Genomic DNA, 19,913 nt, shown 5'->3' with positions numbered 1-19,913 from the left:
TTGTATTCAGTTAATTTTATAATCAAAAAGCAGATGCAGGAAATATTTCTCAAGCTTTTCTGAGGAATCATGCTGAGCAGTTTCTCATTTGCTTGGAATTCCTACTCCATTTCAAAATAATTGAAATAAATCATGCATTAAAATGCACAGCACTTAGTGGCAGGGGATGGGTTAGAGTAAATGATGTAGTCGTTCCCTAGTGATTCTCATGTAGGAGGTGACAGAATGAGCCTGATCCTATATGTCCCTCAACATCTCTGAAATGCACAGAATGAAAGCACATGCAGTCTCAGTTTAACAAAACTAGGTTTTGTCAGCGGATAGCTATTTTAGGGCACTTGAATTAAAGGAAGAGGTGGCGTGGGACTAAACATTTTCTAATTTTCCTAACACCACAATAAACATGGCTGGGACAAAAAGGATGTTAACCTGCTCTCCTCCTTTCTGTAAACATAGGCAGAGCACATCAAATAGGAACGGATATAACCCTAAGTTCAGTGTACATAAAGAAGTGAAAGCAACAGCTAAAAAGTATAGGTAAAAATTTCTCTTGATGTAAAGCACTGAGCTAGCTAGCTAGCTAGCTAGCTAGCTAGCTAGCTATCTATCTATCTATCTATCTATCTATTTATTTATTTATTTGCAAACTTCTATGCTGCCCCATTCGCCAAAGCCTCAGGGCAGCTCACAAATATCTCAATTAAAATATTATACAATAAAAATATAAAACAAGTTAACAATATAAAATCTGGGTGACATTTTCTTTGGGCCTAAAGGGGGATTACTTTTGGATGCTTTCTACTAGCCCAGCAAGGCCACTTCCAATTTCTTTGTACTGACAAAAAAACATTTTATTGTCATATGCATAGACAGCAGTCAGATGACAGCTATTCAGAGCTGTCTTGAAGACTCTGATTAGCCCATACTAGAGGTAGGCAATATACTAGGTCAGTGGTGGCGAACCTATGGCATGCGTGCCACAGCGGGCATGCAGAGCCCTCCCTCTCGGCACATGAGCCAAGTCGCCCTAGCATCACCCCAGCAGCCGAGCATCAGATAACAGCACACATAGGGGCCATGCGCATGCTCAGAAACGAGTAGCAGTGCCAGGCGATGACATCACGAGCTGTGACTCATTAGCCACAACTCGGCTGAGCTTTCGCATGGCTGGTCAGTGCACTGCCAAGGACTTATATATATATTTGCTTGGACTGGCTGTGAGTTGTTTTATCTGAACTAAAACCTCAGTTTTCAGGTTTTATTGCAGTAAATAAATAAGTGGGTTTTGGGTTGCAGTTTGGACACTCAGTCTCGAAAAGGTTCACCATCATTGTGCTAGATGATTAACTCACCAGCAATTAATATTTTTCTCATTTTCCAGATGAAACAGTATCATAATAGAATGCTAAATTCATTAAACAATTATAATAATTTGATTATAGTATACATAATACTTACACTCTCAATTGCTAAAGAAATGCCAAATGCCTTTCTTGATACTTTCCAAGGAGGCATTCCCTCCCATTTTTTTCCAAAAGCAAATACATTTTCTTAATGGCATCTAGAATCACTCCAACACAAAGTGAGAGACCCAAGCCACTCTCATCCTCATTTCCCATGAATGCCTCTGGGTTACATGTAGAGTTTAGAGAATTTTTTAAGTAATCAAGGTGACAGGCAGCTGCAGGATGCTGCTTTCCTTTGTGGTATGCCCAGCCACCAAGAAAAACCAGGATTTCTGTCACCTTTTCATGAAGAGCTGGGCCAGGGAGGATGACTAAAAGGAACAGTTTGGAGGCTATGAAGGACAGCGATAAGCCATCTGAGAGGTCAGAGAAGCCAGTGGGGACTGATGCAACCCCTGGAAGAATTCTGGGAAGTTGGACAGGGCTGTACACATTTGTATGAAAAAGAAATGGTTTAGTTAGGGTTTGAAAAATCTTGAAAAAGTGAGTGTGTGTTTGTGTGCTTACAGTGAAGTGTAGAAGAGATGCGTGTGTACATATGCACACATTCATGATGAATACATGATGTATGTATATGACTTTGGGTAGTGAGCTTGGTGAGGAAGTAAAAGATAAAGGGGGAAGGAATTTCCTGGTAGCTGAAGGGAAGGTAGAGAAAAATACTTCTCTATCTCTCTTGGCACTGAAAACTTTGAGCTTAAAAAAATGAGGCTCAGACCTCACCTTTGCCTTGTACTCAGCCTCAGAGGCCAGTTATTTGTACTTTGTCATTAGTCATGTATTCCAAGGGAGCCATTAGTTTCTTAAATTACCAAATGTGCTGACAGGCCAAAAATGTTGCCTGCTCTTGCCCTATGCAAATTAAAGTGTTGCCAGCACACCTCATGTCCCATTGGTGCATGTTAAATGATAAAGAATTGCCCAGAAAACTGTAGCGCAATTTCCATTTTACTAACTACATTTTATTTATCACAATATTGTAATACATATTCATTATCTGAAATAATACTCCAGATTTTTTGATACTATCACTCAACTTATTAGAATCTCTATGTAACCTTTTACATGAATAGAAAAAGTGAGTAAACACAACCATTCACTATTTCCCTAACTATTCTAAGTATAATACATCCTGCAAATTGAGCACCAAATTGAAAATCAGCAGCTTAACCATTTTAATTAAATGAATAGGGATGGGAAAATGTGGTGATAGTAGCACTGCTGGAGATACCACCTACCAATGAGCACCTAAAAAGCCTTTGTGTATCTCCTTCAAAAGCTCAGTGTCTTCTTACACAGAAAATTAGGCATCCTGCAATTTTGGCATCCTGTGCAGTTGCTTAGCTTGCCTGGGCTAGCCCTGAAGTTATTTAGCAAACTATGGCAAACTACTACTCTTCTATTATCAAGCTTTAATATAAGCTACAAAAACAGAAGTGCTGAACCTCTGTCAGCTCAGGGACAGAAAAGAAGCTCCCATGGCCGCATTTCTGCACAAGGCAAAAGGAGTAAGCCAAAAATACCAGCATATGTCATTTTAAAGTGCTTCCTGCCAGTAACTGAGCCTTAAGGGAGGCATTTCAAACTTTTTGAATGCAGAAATATTTACTTCAGGCTTTAGGTTCTGTACCCCTATTGCAAACTAATACCTGTATCCTAAAGTTGCTTCCAGTTTTACAATGTTATATCCAGTGGCTGGTAAAATATCGTTGTTCTGTATAGATACTGATTCTATGACAGCTGGCTAGAATGTGGTAATGTCAAGACCAACATAATATATTTATTGTTTGTAACTTTTTTTTAGCTTTCTGTAGATTACACAGGACATGTCTGAAATCTCACAGGAAGAGGAAGTAAGTAACTTAAGTTTATTCTGTTCTGCCTAATGAGAGTCAGAAGTAGGCTAAATTGACTGGGATAATTTTTTTTCAAAACCATATTAGGGTAATAACCAGTGAGGTGCTCAAGTCCTTTACTCGAAATCTTAAGCCTTTCCTTTCAAGTCCAAGTCAAATCTTAAGTCATTGCAAGGAAATTTTCCAGTCAAGTCTCAAGTCTCTTCTCAAGTCTTCCCATCCCCTTGCCCCTCCCTCCCACCGCCTCCCTCATGCCAAAAAGAAGTGCTGAAGCCTTCCCTTATCACAACCCCCTTCTCCCTATCCTGCTCCCACCCCCTTGAAAAGTCCCTCCCTCCCACTGCCTATGCTGTGTTTGTGCCTGCCTTCCAGCTCACTCCAAATGCCTTCTGCCAAGATTGCCCCAGGATATCCTGCCACATGGGCAGTAAGTCTTGGAGTGGCCTTGGTAGTAAAAAAAGTAGAAAACTTGAGTCAAGTCATGTCAGGTCGCTCACTTGTTGCTCCTAAGCCACTGATGGGACTTAAGTTGGACATGGGAGAGAATTGCTCAACTTGAGTCCCCAACATGGGTAACCTTCCTTAGGTGAACTCAAGGGTCATAAAGTACTATAGAAGCTTTGAATTCTCCAAAATTCTCAATCAGGCAAAATGTTAAACATAGCAAAAAAGGAAGTGGGGTTGAGGATCAGTGGTTTATGATTGATCCATTTGGAAGGACTGAAAACTTTATCACTAGAGGCCCAAGTGGCTTCAGTGGCACTGAGGTTTTTCTACCAGCTTTGGCTGGTGGCCCAGCCAAGCCCCTATCTGGACAGAGATAGACTGGTTTTAGTAAATTACCATTAACTCTTGTAATCTCTAAACTAGATTCATTCTATATAGTGCTGCCCTTGAAGACTGTTCAAAAGCTGCAGCTTGTGCAAAACTCAGCAGCTAGATTAATAACTGGGACCAGAAGGTTTGAGCACATAATACCATTTCTGGCCCACTTGCATTGACTCCCTATATGCTTCTAAGCCCAATTCAAGGTACTGGTTTTAACCTATAAAGCTCTGTAGGGCTTCGAATCACAATATCTAATGGAATGCCTCTCCCAACTGCAATCTATTCAGAACTACAATCATAATGTGGGGGCTGCCTTTGACTGCCATCTCCAAGAAAGGCTTGGTTGGTGGCAATAAGGAGAAGGGAAGACACCATTAAGAGGAAAAAAACTTAGCTGGACTCTTTCAAATATTAAAGTTTCACCCATCCCTATACCACATTTCCCTAAACATTTCCACTATTTTTATTTTTATTTATTTATTAAAACATTTTTATGCCGCCCCATTCGTAATCATCTTGATTGTTTTCGCTTTACAAGATATTCATTTCCATTCTTTTCTAGAAATTATGCACTTTTAAAATGAAGCCATTCTACCTTTGAAAAAAATGTCTGGTTTTCTTCACTGAATTGTCATTTTATTTATATATCTACCTGTAACAAGTGCTGTTCCTTCATAATTCCATCTTCCTGCAAGCACAGCTCCACAGTGGGCTTCTACACTTTTTTCAACTCTTCCAGTCTTGGAAATCAAATGGAACTTGCCTATATGGAAGTGAATTACTTAAATTAGAAATCTAATTCACATGGGTTGGCCATTGCTATAGATTCACAAAGGTAGTGTTGAAGATACACATGTTATTAGGCGAAGAATGTCATGCACTTCTAATTCTTTTCCATTTCCTTGGTGTCAGGATCTGAGGTTCCTCCTTTGCACATTCAAAAGCCACAGACCTGTTTCCTTGCAAAGTGTTCTTTATCGACCAAAAGCACAAAGCTCTGAGCATGCACAGAATGGTTTGTTGAACCTAATTTAGTATTCACCTCCAGGAATTCTTATGAACAAGCCTCCTCTCTGTGCATTGATCTTCTAATTGTGCCACCTTCCTCTGCTGACAATGGGGTCAGGAACTATTGCTGTTCGCCTGTTTCTGAGAAACTCTCCTGCTTCAAGTCCCCTCCCACCACCTGCACATCTTGGTTATTCCCTGAGACAGTCTGCCCACCTCGGGTGATCTTGAGATAAGCATCTTTGCTTCTTTCATCTCAGAGTCTTGGGATGGCCCACATTCTCAGGCCCCTTCCTGTGCCTCTCCCTCTTCTTCTGATTCTTCTGGAGGACATCCCAGAACCTCTGGAGAATGTGTGCCCAAAGCTGTCACCTTTCTCACACCCAGTACTTGTTTAGCTAATTTATGATCATCAAATAGTTTGACCAATAATCAATTTCTTCTGCTTTAAATCATCGTTCCTATTACTCTCATGTAAACCAGTGTTGGAAACACTTTCCACAAGTACAAGACATTATGGCTCCAAATCAAGTGAAATGATTCACCACTTCCTTCTCAATGAAATCAATAAGGCAAATTAGTTGTAACTAAAGTCCCACTGAAATCAGTTAAACCTTCTGGATTGAGGCCTATATTCTTGGCATAATAATTGATTTTATACTGTTCCTATATGTAACCAAATTGCAATGTTGTCTCTCCCTATAGTCATCTTCACCCTGCCATGAAAATGCATTTCTAAACTCAAGCCACATTATCAGTAATATGTATTATACTCATAGGACAGGCATGAGTAACTTGTGGCCCCCCAGATGTTTTAACCTAGAAATTCCAGGAGGCCTAGATAGTATAGCCAATTGTTACTCTTCATTGGAGTTGTAAGCCAAAGCATCTGGAGAACTACAGCAGAATACCTACAACTCCTTGTGTTAGATAAACAAAATATAGTAATACACTACACTGTAATTATGTTACTATTTTGACTTTGTGTCTTCATGTTAACTGTAAATGTTCAAGTATAATTCATTATCCATATTCCTCCACCTAAGGCAATCAGTAGTCTCTTGACACCATTCTTACATTGAAAGTCTCCGAAAAAGATCCAATAAGGGATCAATATTATATGTGCTTAAGAAAAAGTCCTATTAGATCCCAGCATTCCCCAGCCAGCATGGGGAGTTGTAGGACTTTCTTTGGTGTAAGCATGCATAGGATAGCACTACAAACAAACTGAAAAATGTATTGGGCTGGGCCCAAAGAACCTGGGAGCAATTCCACCATGCTGGCACAAGAGTTCACATAATGTTATAAACTATTTTATAGCAGATATGATTCCATTTGGCCAACTCTACACAACCTACTCTGCATCTTTTTGCACAACTGAAATAAGATATTTGTACTTAATTTCCTTTTTTAATGTAATTTGTTAAAGTGGCATGCTTAAATTTTATATTTTTTTTCCTGGAATAGTGTAGCACAAAATGCACAAAGCAATTTCATGAGCACAAAGGAATCTTTGGACTCTAACTTAATACTTTTATGCTCTGACATCAAAGTAGTGGTACAAAGTATTGATTCCTGGATACATAGATATAGTTTTACAATAAAAAGGAAAGAGAAGATTGGACCCCAATTATAATCTGTGGAATTGACTTCCCAAAGATATTCATCAAGCACTGTCCTTATACATATTCTGGCACCAGACCAAGACTTTTTTAAAATTTAAGGAGCATTTTAAATTGTTAATGATTTTAATTGGAAATTGATTTTATATTTTATTGCAAATATTAGTATTCTTAATTATGACATTTAAGATAATTCCAGTATGTCGTTAAACTATTAATTGGTATTCCTGTTATGATGCTATGTATTATTGATACTGTGGTTTTAATTGTGTTGTGTTTAATTGTGCTGTCAGTTTTTTACTATGTAAACTGTCTAGAGAGCCATGTGGCTATGAGATGGTATACTTTAAGTGGCCATAGATTTCCAAGAGTGTATGCATAATAAAAATTCAAGCAGAAAACTGTTAGATGAAATTCTAAAACAGTAAAAAGAGAAATTCACTTAACATGTTGCATTAAGATGTAAGTCTGCAGCAGAATCCAAAGTATGAAGGCTTTTGCCTACAACTTTATATAATTGCATTCAATCAAGGCACATGATATTTGAAACTAGGACAATATTTTTTCTAAAATCAACTGAAAGCCATTAAGTATTTGTTTCATTGTGGTTATATCTACTTCTCCAAGAGGATATTGCACCAGGTAGCTAACAATAAATAGACTATTTATCAAAACACAAACTTAACATACTGAGTTGAATCTTAGGCTTCTCCATACCAGCAAGAATACTCCCTAAGTAAAATTTTACACAGAATAAGCAAGCTGACAGAAGTGGTGGGAAGGCATTATCTTCACAGATTCCTCCCTACTTCCAAAGGCCCCAGTCTCACTTCCCACACTTCTTAGAAAGCTCACAAGTTTCCAGAGAAGATTTTCAGGAGATATCAAGTACTGCAGAGAGAGGGAATAGTCAGCTAATGCCACTCTCTCTCCTGTTTTGCCATCAGTTACATTTCAGTATATCAGGAGCCTTCCACAGATGGAAGAAGATTTTCTGTTCACAGGAGGCAGACTGTAAATCCAAGCCAATGGGTTGGTTGCTGACTTGGTCATACTTAAAAGTACTTAATTCCTTGAAATCAGTGAGGTTTGATTTCAATAGGTTTCTTCTACATATGAATAAATTTGACTCAATCTATGTAGATCACACATCAATAAAAAAGCACTAAATATAAGCAGGAATAAAGACTTATGGGCTAAAAGTCAGTCAAAAGCTAGCCTCAAGAGAACAACATGAACTTTTCAAAGAAGAGAATTTGCAAATCAAGGCATAAAAGATTCTGAAAAGACCCTCTCTCATCTTTATATAATGAATGTAGGTAGAACATTTAGGTAGAACATGAAAAAGAACCACACCTGCATATCCTCATGTTCAGTCAGATGGTCTTTCAGACAGGCTTATACCTGACCATTAGAGTTTTAATAGTCAAAGCTAGCTCTTTAAATTGTGCTCAGAAACAAAATAGCAGCTCATGCTACTGTTGTAACAAGTCAATGCAATCACTATGACCTGCTTCAGTCAACACCCTGCTCCACATAGGGCTGAAATGAGAAATAATTAGGACATGTGGCCCAAATGTCAACTCTAATTTCTCATAGAAGGGATGAAGTTAGTTAACTAGCTGAAGTTGTACAAGCACATGTCTGGCAGGAGTATCATTTGTTTATCAAGACCCATTGCAAGGCAAAAAGTGTAAGCCTTATTCTTCAAAGGGAGCACTACATCATCAAAACCAGTTTGAACTCTCCATACTTGATCCTTAGTCTCAGGGCTGGCCCAAGGCATTTGTTGCCAGAAGTGAAAATGGTGCCTTCTCCCCATACAGAAGCTGGCTGGACTGTCAGCTGAATTTTACCTCTATACCACAGATTAGGAGCTTGAGAACAGGCTTTGTGGTACACACAGCTCTGTCCTCCAACAGAGGGAACCAGCTGAGGACACTGGTAGCAAAAGTGACCTGAGTGCCATTGCGCCCCCCCCCACGTTTCCTTATGTAGTCATTGCATTGTGCTTATCAGTAGGCACATTTCAGTATGACTCTGCTTACTCTTACAGTTCAAAATTACCCTTGTCTTATCTGGATTAGGTATCCATTTGTTTGTACTCCTCTGTTTGTCTGTCCTTCTTTAGGCTGATTTACCTTAGGCTTGCAGTCATATTGTTATCACTGAAGAAAGTAATTCAAAGACTGTGAAAACAGCTGATCCTACACTTTGTATGTTTTAAGGACATCATTGCTTCTTATGGATGACATGGGCTTCTTATCATCTGGAGTGCTGACTCTACCTCAACCAGCTGCACAGAGGCCACAGGACACAGCTATGATGTCATCATACATCCTCTCAGCTTGGCTGGGGAGTCTGACCTCTCAGACTGAGAACAGATGCCCCTTTCATTAGGAAATGAGAGGCTGTCTCAAGGCATCTGCAATTATGCAGAGGCTTCCTCAGAAATCTCTCACTCTCACTAGCAGAAGCAGCTACCAGCCAAGATGCAGAATTTTGTCTGGCATGAGGAGAGAGTTGGTCAAAGCTGAATGTGGCCAGCAGGCTATAAGTTGGCTATCCCTGTTACAAACAAAAGATGAAATATGCTCATAGGGTATTAACTATGCTCATAGGGTATTAACTCATATCCCATTTAGCAAAAATCTTTCTAGGACTATTTGTTAGATACTCTGGTTAATTGCTGTCACTATAAAAGGCTCAGCTCTACAGATGGAAAATGTTTGTATCAGAAAACCATTGTATCATGAATGAAGAAGCACTCTAATTTGGAGCAGTGCCTTAGAACACCAGGTTAAAAAACTCTCAGGCAAAAGACAAGGTTGAGAAAACTAATTCAGAATAGATCTGTTCAATGACAGATATATCATCTTCCTCTCACAAATCCATTGCTAATCACTAACAGTGACCTGGTTCACATGATAAACAGCCCATCATGGCTTAATTTACCTACAGAGGCTGTCCCATCTTCTTGGGTTCTTGCAGGGATCACTTTATATGGCACTCTTGGCCATGAATCTTGCTGTGGCTTGCTTGGTCATGGAACCCAACTGCCAGCAGTTGAGAGTTAGAAAACAATCAAGTAACTTCTACGTTATTTTTAAGCGAACTGTTGTGTCATGTGAACCAGCTCAGTGACTAATTATCTTGAGACCCATATAGTTGCCTATTGTTTGACTAGAGGTGTTGGCCATGAAGCTAATTTAAACAAATAAGAATTCTTCAGAAACATATTTAATATCTGCTGACATCAGTAGAAGTTTCAAGATATACTTTAGGTTACTGTTTATAGGTCAGTTAAAAAAGTGAAATATTTGACCATATGCTTTGTTCATAATATAGTTTGGAACACAATGTAAAGAGATTCAGTTTCAACCTTAAATTGATTCTCTGTTTTATAAAATACAGCTCCTTTCTTCCTGTTTTTATTATTTAATGAAACCATAAACTGTTCTCAAAGTTGAAGCGATTTCTCAGTTCTGGAAAGCATTCAAATAAGTGATTAGCAGTGTATTCAAGTACACCATGTACAGAACCATGTCTGTTATATTCATTTGCTACCACAGGCCTCTTAAATGTTCTGCTCTGATTTCAATGATTAGTCATCAGTATAACAAAACTAGTAGAAAAAGGAAAAATGTAATCTTTAAAGAATCAGGGCAGATTGCACAAAATGTATCATTAAAATGGTAACATAAGGGATTTCAGCAATAGAACAGATTAATGTTCACCCAGTTTATTTTTTCCAATGGAGAACAAAGCTTTTTACAGTTTAAATATATGCATTAGCAGTTATTCACAGACTAATTTTATATATGCTGCTCAGAAGTAAAGACCCCTTATGTTCAGTGGGATTTTTTTCCTAGGTAACTTTGTATAGGATTGAAGCCACTACTTACTGGAACAAATGTACAAAAAAAGGAGAATGATTATCTCATACAGCAGATCAAACTGAAGGACAATGATTAATGTATGGCATTGTATGCATTGGAATATGAAAGCCTGGGATTCTAGAATAAAAGACCAAAAATAATGTTACATAAAAATGGAAGTGCCATACTGTTTAAATTTTGCCAAACTAAAGGATTATAAACACTTAAGCAAAAAATTAAAAATAAAAATAAAACAAAAGCAAAGCCCATCAATATGGTGACATTGGCCTCATCTGAATAACATGCTGGGCTCACTGGGAGTTGTTTAAACTTCAATACACTATGATATCAGAAAACATTTTGAATATGCATCCAAAGCTGAGCTTGTTTTATGCAAATCCATCCACTGAGAGTTAATTGAGGATTTGACAATGTTCACATAACCCTCAACTTGTTGTAGGGTTATGAAAGGGTTGTTGAAACCTCAAATAACCTCCAGTGGCTGGGTTTATATGACATAGCAAGTGTCACTTGGGGTTGCCTATTCAAAGCATTACTCAGAATGTGCTGTGGCTCATAGGTCAAATACCTGTGGTGAGCTGGCTGAGTTATGTGATCTGATATTTCAACCTTTCTGTACCTGTTCAGCATTTCTTGAAATTAATGGCAGATCACTTTAATGTCATAGCAGAGCTATGTTAGCAGGGGAACCAGAGCCCTCTGCCTGTCATAAGCTTAGTTGCTATGATGTCATGGCCCTATCATTTCAAACTCTGCATCACACAATTCTATCTTGTATGTAATTTGCTATGAGTTTTTGAAAACTTTGTGAATGTAGATTGAATAGTAACAAAACATCATTCAAGATGGCAGACAAGATCTGTTGCTTTTATGATAGGTATATGGACTTGCTGAAGCAGTACAAGAGAATTCAGGTTGCAACATCCTAAAAGCTATCCTCGTTGTGTGTGGGTCATAGAATATAATGCTTGCTGTCATCACAGGGTATCATTGCACCAATCCTCACTTGGGATCAAGTTTGGACCTTTATGGAGGGCACAGAAATAAAGGGTAGCAACTCGCCCATCCTTGAATGGGCTGTTCTTGTCCAGTATTTCACTTGTGTGTCACTCCTCGTGGCTTGATACTACTAGTGTCACTGGGCTGAAAAGAAAGGGCATGGAGGCATGCAGAAGAATAGAAAATATATTGGTCTTGACCATCTTTCAGGGTTATAAAAAGAATGGACAGTCAAACTTTAGGTTTCTCTCACATACTTTCCTTGAATAATTCATTCCTCCAGGTGTATGTTTAAGTGTATTTTTGTGTGGCTGTTACAGCTTAAGACTGGTTGCAGTTACCAAGGTGAAACTTGTACTTTAGTCCATGTGTGTTGGTTGTTGCACTGCAAATTCCAACATCCCTCATCACTGGCTGTAGTGGCTGACTGCAGTTGCAACCAACAACTTCTGGAGGGCTATATGCTCCCCATCTCTTGGCTACAGTTGTAGAAATAAGATATTAAACTGTGAAGGGGCTATTTTTATTATTTGAATGAAAGAAGATAGACACGCTAATATATAATGAGTCTTTAAGACAAGACAGAAGACAGAGTCTCATTTTGTTTTCTAATATGCTTCAAAAAGTAATACGTTTGTTATTTTACCACTCCAGTTTTCAAGATAACAAATCTAAATAATAAGTATAGTATTTCCCATCTGGTAGCCGTGTTGCTCCAAGAATGGCTCAGATATGTGAGATACTGAGCTATTATGAGTGCCAAGCACCATAAAAAGTATTTCTATGAAATCCTATATTGTGTATAGGCTACCAGTGTGGTTGGGTCTTAAATGTGACAATCACAGATGATTAACTCAACAAATCTAAGAATTCTACACTACAGCTTTGTTTTTCAGGAGATGTGTTACTCCTGTTAATCTATGAATTATAGCAGCTGTCTAGTTAGATATGCTTCAAAACATAATAGCCCTTCTATTACATATGTGGTGAAGCAAAGGTCTCAGTGGACACTTTCATTTTACACTGCTATAAAAAAAACTAAGATGCATTCATAAAATGCAATGAACTCAAGGGAATTCTGGTTGCAATATTAAGGCCATAAATAAGATTAAAACTGGTGTACTATCATGTAAGAGGGATTCTCTTAGTTACGTACATACAGAACCAATTTGTAAGATTTTGACAGTCAGCATAGCAGTACTCTGAAAAACCCATTAGTGGCCATATAATGCTTATATGCACATAACAGTTGCATTGTACTCATTTTAGTGGGCAGAATGTATTTCTTTAAAGATAGGTTTATCAATCTTCAAGCTATAGATGTAGGAAAACTGAAAAAAGGGTCTCAATCTTCACATATTCCTCATTTTAAACAACTGAAGCTCAGAATGACAATACTGACAGCTAGTTCTTTGCTGCCTCACGTTCTTTATATAATGAAATTTCATAGGTCATATTCCATCTATTGTCTTTTCCATGCTGATTATATTCCTTTATTCTCACTATAGTCAAGTATGTTCTCTGTACTAAAAGACTGGAGTATTAAAAAAACAAACAAACCAATTCTGACATTGTATTTAAATGGCATTGATAATTATACTTTTGTATATTTATTTATTTAAAACATTTGTATGCCACCCCCATCGCAACAAAGCCTCGGGGCAGCTCACAAATATATATTTGTGTGCACATACTTTGTATTTACAGACACATTCAAAATGGGACACAGAGTTATACTGGGTAAAAGATGATAACCCTTTTCTATGAATGACAGACTCCTACCACCAAAACGACATAATACAGCTGATTGCTCCCAACTGGAATAAACTGAAGTAAGTGCACAACTAGAGGGTGTAAGTAGACAGGATGGTGGCAGGACTGAAACCTGAATCTTTATAGTTGGGTAGATAATTTTGAGTGGAAAAGTTAACAGGGAGCACTTGAAGCTTCACTATGCCTGCACTTTTGAAATACCATTTTTCCCTTGCAGAAATTACCACAAGTTTTTGGACCCTTCCATGAGAGAAAATAAAATTTTAAAAAAGGCCATTTGGGTGAAAGAATAAACAGAGGTGGCTTCAGTACAAACAGCAAGTCTCATGCAAGTTCATGTGGATCTAAAATGATTTTGCCTTTATTTTTAAGAACATCCATCTGTGAGGCAACATATAGAAAATAAATTTGCTAATTTAATTAAGGAATCTAATCTTTTAAAAATATTTTAAAATTTATTTTATTGTGAATTTCAAGACAACCATTAAAAAGTAAAAGAATGAAAATATATGCATACATTTTAATAAATTTCAATAAATTCAATTAAGATAGGGATGTGTGTGTGGACATACATGCTGTGAAAACACAGCAGTTGAAGAAAATAGTTATACACAAACTATAAGACAGACTAAACCTGATCCTGGAGAGGTAGTTTGTCCTGAACTGTCAACTAGTGACAGTTTTGGGATGAAGACAACAAACTGAAATAATGTGTGAAGGGAAACCGACTCATCTCAGAAGAGGCTTACATTGAGCTCTAGATTGCACTTGGCCATAACCAGACATGTTCAGGTAGCAACAGTGACCTAGAATACTTTTTGTCGGGCTTATTGTTATACAGGATGGCGCAGCAAAACAGGAAATTTTCAAATGCCATTCAATGCACAAATAAGCATATTACGGAATACATTTTACGATGAAATGTATTCTACAGGATATACAATTAATGATGATAATATTCATTCAATATTCATTTTATGTATTGAAGATAACATTATGAAGGTGTTGTCCATTTCTCTGTACATATTCTGACAGCCTGTTGTGGAAATTCTGTATTGCTTGACATAACATGTCAAGAGGAAAGCCAGCAATTTCCTCTTCAATCCTCCTTTTTAGTTCAGCAAAGGTTGCAGAACGTGTGCAGTACACTTGGCTTTTAAACAAATGCTGATGCCCCAGGGTCGTCAACTCCTAGTTCCGTAATTTCCCATTTCTCTGCACCACCCTGTAATCATATGTGAACCTATCTGGAAACCTTTCCTCAGCTATCCACTCTCCAGTAATATCCAGGCTGGATTATTGTAATGTGGTATATACTTTGAAAATTCAAGTGGTGCAGAATACAGCCACCTGTTTTCACTGGCCTTAAGTCTAGCCCATTTGTTATTATTGGTAGGCTTTCCTTTTAATTGATTTTAAAAATTGCATCTAATTTGTGTTGTTTCTATCTTGTAAGCTGCCTTGAAATGGTTTCACCAGTAAAGGCAGGTTAGAAATAATCTAGATTTGTGGGTCATTTTTCTTAACAACTAACCTACTAAACTAATGAGTCAACACCTTGAGTAATATTAAAAATTAATTAGAGGCTAAGAATTAATACAAACCACATCATTATCAGGACAAAACACTGATTAGAGAACAGAAGAAAAACAGCTGATGAAAATCTATAAATCTTGACATCAAGGTCTCCGGAACAGAGACAGTTGTGGACAAAGTTCTATGACTAATGACAATCAAGGAAATGTGTGCAATGATCAAGACAATGTGACAAATATTCTAATTTGCACTGAAAAAAAGCTGGGCAAAGAAAATTATACTAGACACAGATCTCAATATGCATTCACACAGATCCTCATCTTCTTACCAACAATGTATCAGTGCAACTCTCTATGCACATGGTGACTGCATTCAGATATCACATTAAACCTGATTTTTCAAAAATCTAGCAAGTCAATATGCTAGTGCTTACAGCATAATCAGATTAGCTTGGCTCCTCATACTAGTGGGAGTGTCTACAAAAGCTAGCAACTCACTGTCCCTGGCTTTGTTACAGTGATGTCCAAACAAGGAATTCTGACTTGTCTCTGTTACAACTCTGTCTTGTGAGGAAAAACAAGCCAGAGTTTCTTGTTTGGACATCACACTAACCAGGCCAAAGACAGAAAGTGCCTGGTTTTTAGCTGTTCCTGCTGTCAAAAGACAAGCAGGGATGATCAAGCATGCTGGCTTGGTCACTGTACTGTGATATTTAAAAGAAGCCTATGTAATTTCCTCTTTACTGCAACATCCCATCTATAAGCAACTTATTTTACTAGATGAGAAATGAATACATCAATAAAAGTGAAACATACACTTGGAGTAATTGAAAAGGTTTTACAAGGAACAAGTAATGAAGAATGAGTAGAGCTACGATATTTGTGATTCAGGAACACGCATCCTATGGCTTGGTAATATTCCAGAAGAAATTGTATATTACTTATATAAGGATACACTGTTGGGAATATTGCTGGGAATTTCATCTTCAAGATAACTTACCATCAGAACTTGTGAGTACAAAGTTCTCCACTTGGGTTTGTCTTTTTCCACTTAAACTTTTGGGAAACCAGTGAAGATCTATGGGGTAGATATCATCAGGAAGCTTCACTACTTGTGTTGTCTCACCATTTAACAAATTCCATTTCATAATGTGGTGATCATCACTGCATGAATAGAGCTCATCTGCTGTTGTCCAGCCTACACAACTAACCAATTCCTTATGTTTTAACAGAATTAAGGAACTCTAGCCCTAGTACAGTTGAATCACACATATTTGCAAAAAGTTATATGAAGGCTCTCTTTTCATATATCAAGAAATTAAGAAGCAGGAAACAAGTATTTGTAATTGAATGGAGTTCTGAGATGCATGAAATATTGGCTCTGAATTTCTAAAGGATTCTTAACTATTTAATTTGCATATGGCACATAGTCTTAGATACAGTTTAAATGGATAGATGCAAGCTAGAATTCAATGCATAGCCTTCTCCTAACTTGTGGGTGAATTCCTTTTCCTCTTCTTGGTTTGGAAGAACAAGAATTTCCTGCGGTACCAAAATCAGACACATTATGATTATTGCTAATCAGGAATAATCTGCAGATCATTATTTGAAACCAAGGTTTACAGGCAATCCTTACGCTGATCCCAGCTTACCCAATTCAGCCATCATAGGAAACTACAAATACTACAAATCAGAAAGGGGATTGTTTGGAGGATCAGAATGACATGTTTTAATTGTGCCTTTGATTTGAAATACTGTTGGAATAGGTGGACTGACTACATTTCCAATTCCTTACAAAGAAATTCTATCCATGTTTAGTTGAAAATACATCCTAATGAGTCAAATGGAGCATATTCCTTAGGAAGGGTATTTAGGATTTCATCTTAAATTTATTATCCTCTACATGTCCAGTTGCATGTAAAGGAACTACAGACAATCTAACATTGGAATATAGCAAGATCAAATATATCTGAAAGATGTGTATTTTCCTTAGTATTTTCATTTCTAACTTACAGAATCTGGTTTTGAGGTTTACTGCACCTGTGACTTCAAGGGAAACTGCTTAACTACTTTTCAACGTGTTCTTTTGTATGCTGGCTAAGGTGAACTTGCTGAAAGCAATCTTCAACTGAAATCTGGTAGGTTCTAGGCCACTAGAAAGTCAGTAAACTTTATCAATATCTGTAGATAGCCTTTGTCTACTACATAAGAACAATTTTTACCCTGTGACAAGTGATTCTTTTCTTTCCCACTTTCTGAAAGAAAAAAAATATTTGATGTGATTGCTAAACACATCATGTTAATTTGAAAATTACATGACTGATCTTTGGCTATAATTGTTATTTCATTCCCATGATCTTGCACATAGTACATCACAAGTAGGATGCAACAGTACTTAACAGAATGGGCAAAACATAGCCCCTGGGCTGCATACTCTCCATCAATGAACTTGCTGCTGAAACTTGGTAGCACAATGGTCACAAAAAACCAGTTTAAAACATAGCATGTAGGAAGTGTGGAAACCTTGTTTTGATGCAAAATTGCAGTCCTGGAAGTTCTGGGGACTGTGTTCCTGTTCTAAGACAAGGCATGCCTTTACCATAAACCTTATTTTAAATTATTTCAAATAACACCACAGCTGGGCAAAAAGAATCCTTCCTTTACACCCAACAAGCACCAGTGTCCTCTCAAATGGCCATTTCTGGTATAAGAAATAATGCTGCACTTTTGGCAGCAGTGGCAATTCTGGCACCGGCAACAGTGGGGATGTGCAGCCCCTAAAGTGTTCCGGTGAGGGGCAGCTGGACTCCATAAATTACCCAGAGCTTTCAAAGTCACTTATATAGTTGCAGATAGACCAATGGAATGGCCCTTAAATATATTTAGAAGGCAGAATGAGGGAGAAAAGAAAAAGACTGGTTGCACATGCTGCTGTCTGCTAGTCCAGCCACTGCCTACATCAACTCATTGTATTTCAAAACATTTATGATTGTACATAGTTACAAGCCTTGAAAAATACAGGGAATATTTTAGCTAAGCTTATAACATTACTTCAGATATGAACAAAGGATATGTTTTGGTTCCTTTAACAGAGATGTCTTTAATCTCATTTTATTAAGTTTTCTGATGTTGATAATCCAGTTGATTCATTGGTAGAAAGATGTCTTCTTGGTTGCAGTTTACAGCTGTAAATATTAAGAAAAAAATTACTAGCCTGTATTATAGTTAAAACATTAGTACCTTCAGGAACATTTAATTATCACGTTCCCTGGCCCAAAGTAACAAAGCAGCATGCCATAAATACACATATAAATGCAGAAAAAAATGTCTGTTTAATTCAAGAGATAATCTAGGAATGTTGGAGGACTTCTATTCTAACTCATGGCCTATAGCTAATGAAATGCATCTTGACCTACATACTGTTCATTTGTAAACTGCCCATAAACCTTTGGCTCTTTGGTGGAATAGAAATCTAATAATACAATATGCTGTATTTGCTATAAACGATTAAAAGCAGTCATTTAATATGATCCAAAAGAAGCACCTACTGGGCTACTACATGTGTTTAAAACCTGGCTCTATCGCCATATAAGTCCCAGTAAGGCCATTGAGTTCCAAAACAGGTGCCCAAAGACTGTTTTGTGATGCACGAAAGTAAACAAATTGAAATGTATTCCAAACAAGACAGTGGTCCTCTGGGTTGGGAATTCTGTTCCTCCAGATGAAGGGATGTAATCTGTACTTTCAGAATTTCTCCTGTAAGACTATGTTTCTATCCTGGGGATCCTCTTGGACTCAGCCGTATCTCTAGCACTCCAGGTGATATCTGTGGGTAAAAGTGCCTTTTACCAGCTTACAATGCCATATCACCAACAATCCTATCTAGATGAACTAGATCCTACTTTCCTTGGTGCCCTATGCTATTTCTACCCAAATTAGACTACCTCAATGTGTTGTATACTGGACTGTCTTTGAAGATGCTCCAGAAACTTCAGATGTTACAGAATGTGGCTGTTTGGATGTGTGTGACACCAAGGCTGCATCAGCTGCACTGATTTTCAGTTTGTTTCCTAAATGGTTTGCAATCAGGTAACTTGAAAGACCACCTATACCCTGTTCATAGGCCTACCTGTAAGATCAGTTCCATCAGCAGGTATGACAGGGCTTTTTCTGTGGTGACCGACAGGTTGTGGAATAACCTGTGGTACAATGATGTGTGCCTGACCTCAGTATTCAAAGAAGTTTTCAAATGGATCAGTTTTGGCTCACATCTTAATCAGGTGTTTTATGTCCCTGAAATTTATTCATTAGGTATCTTGTTAACACTGAACAACCTATGTTTAAAAAGAGTGTTGCACTGCTATCTAGTTTTATTAAAATCTGATTTTACTGCATTACAGTTTATGCTTTATTTTTGTGTGTGATACCTTCTATGGTCCTAAAAGGTGGCCTATAAATAATGGTGTAATTTAAAATAAAATGCTAATTTGTGCATGCATATTTTAAGCAATTATCCTCTCCACGCTAGCCTGGTAATTCCATCTCATACATGTAAAAAGAGGACCCGACCACGCCCCCCCCCTTATTTACTCAACATAGATAATTTGGGAAAGCTTTGGAATCATTCTTTGCTATAAATGGCGACATAACAAATGACATTTATTATCAGCAGAATGCAAAAAAAAAAAAAGAGTTTACAAAAGAGTCTGTGGAAATAATGGACTTCAGATAACTTCTTCAATAGGCATAACTCCCATTAATGCTAATTAATGGACACTTGCTTATTCAGAAGAGAATATACTATTCTTCACAACATATGCCCTCTAACCTCTTGGGATTCCTGCAACAAAGAGACTAAAACCCACCAAAGAGTTACTATGTAGAATGTTCCCCAAGTGCTTAAGCTGATACAGCCTTTGCATTAATC

At 37.6% G+C, this 19,913-nt stretch overlaps 2 protein-coding genes across 6 annotated transcripts in view; one reads left to right on the top strand and one right to left on the bottom strand.

Annotated features, from left to right (window-relative positions):
• IFT80 (intraflagellar transport 80) overlaps positions 1-19,913 on the bottom strand; it is a 156,148-nt gene that overhangs the window by 66,806 nt on the left and 69,429 nt on the right. For 4 of the 5 annotated variants that reach the window (XM_044434430.1, XM_044434429.1, XM_044434433.1 and 1 more), the window contains exons 2-4: positions 18,060-18,171; positions 15,987-16,208; positions 4,803-4,913 (exon numbers count right to left, since the gene is read on the bottom strand). In XM_044434430.1, coding sequence (XP_044290365.1) covers positions 4,803-4,913; positions 15,987-16,208; positions 18,060-18,096 — 370 coding nt within the window. In that variant the 5' untranslated portion in view covers positions 18,097-18,171. The remainder of the gene's footprint in view (positions 1-4,802; positions 4,914-15,986; positions 16,209-18,059; positions 18,172-19,913) is intronic. The other variant, XM_044434434.1, reaches the window with a different exon arrangement.
• SMC4 (structural maintenance of chromosomes 4) overlaps positions 15,505-19,913 on the top strand; it is a 63,476-nt gene continuing 59,067 nt past the window's right edge. The window contains exon 1 of the mRNA XM_044434428.1: positions 15,505-15,508. The gene's annotated coding sequence lies outside the window, so the exon portion shown is untranslated. The remainder of the gene's footprint in view (positions 15,509-19,913) is intronic.

This window comes from Varanus komodoensis, unplaced genomic scaffold (assembly GCF_004798865.1).
Source record: "Varanus komodoensis strain SLA01 unplaced genomic scaffold, ASM479886v1 scaffold28, whole genome shotgun sequence".
Taxonomy (NCBI): Eukaryota; Metazoa; Chordata; class Lepidosauria; order Squamata; family Varanidae; genus Varanus; species Varanus komodoensis.
The sequence above is the reverse complement of the archived record's forward strand: the minus strand, read 5'-3'. Positions and strand labels throughout refer to the sequence as shown.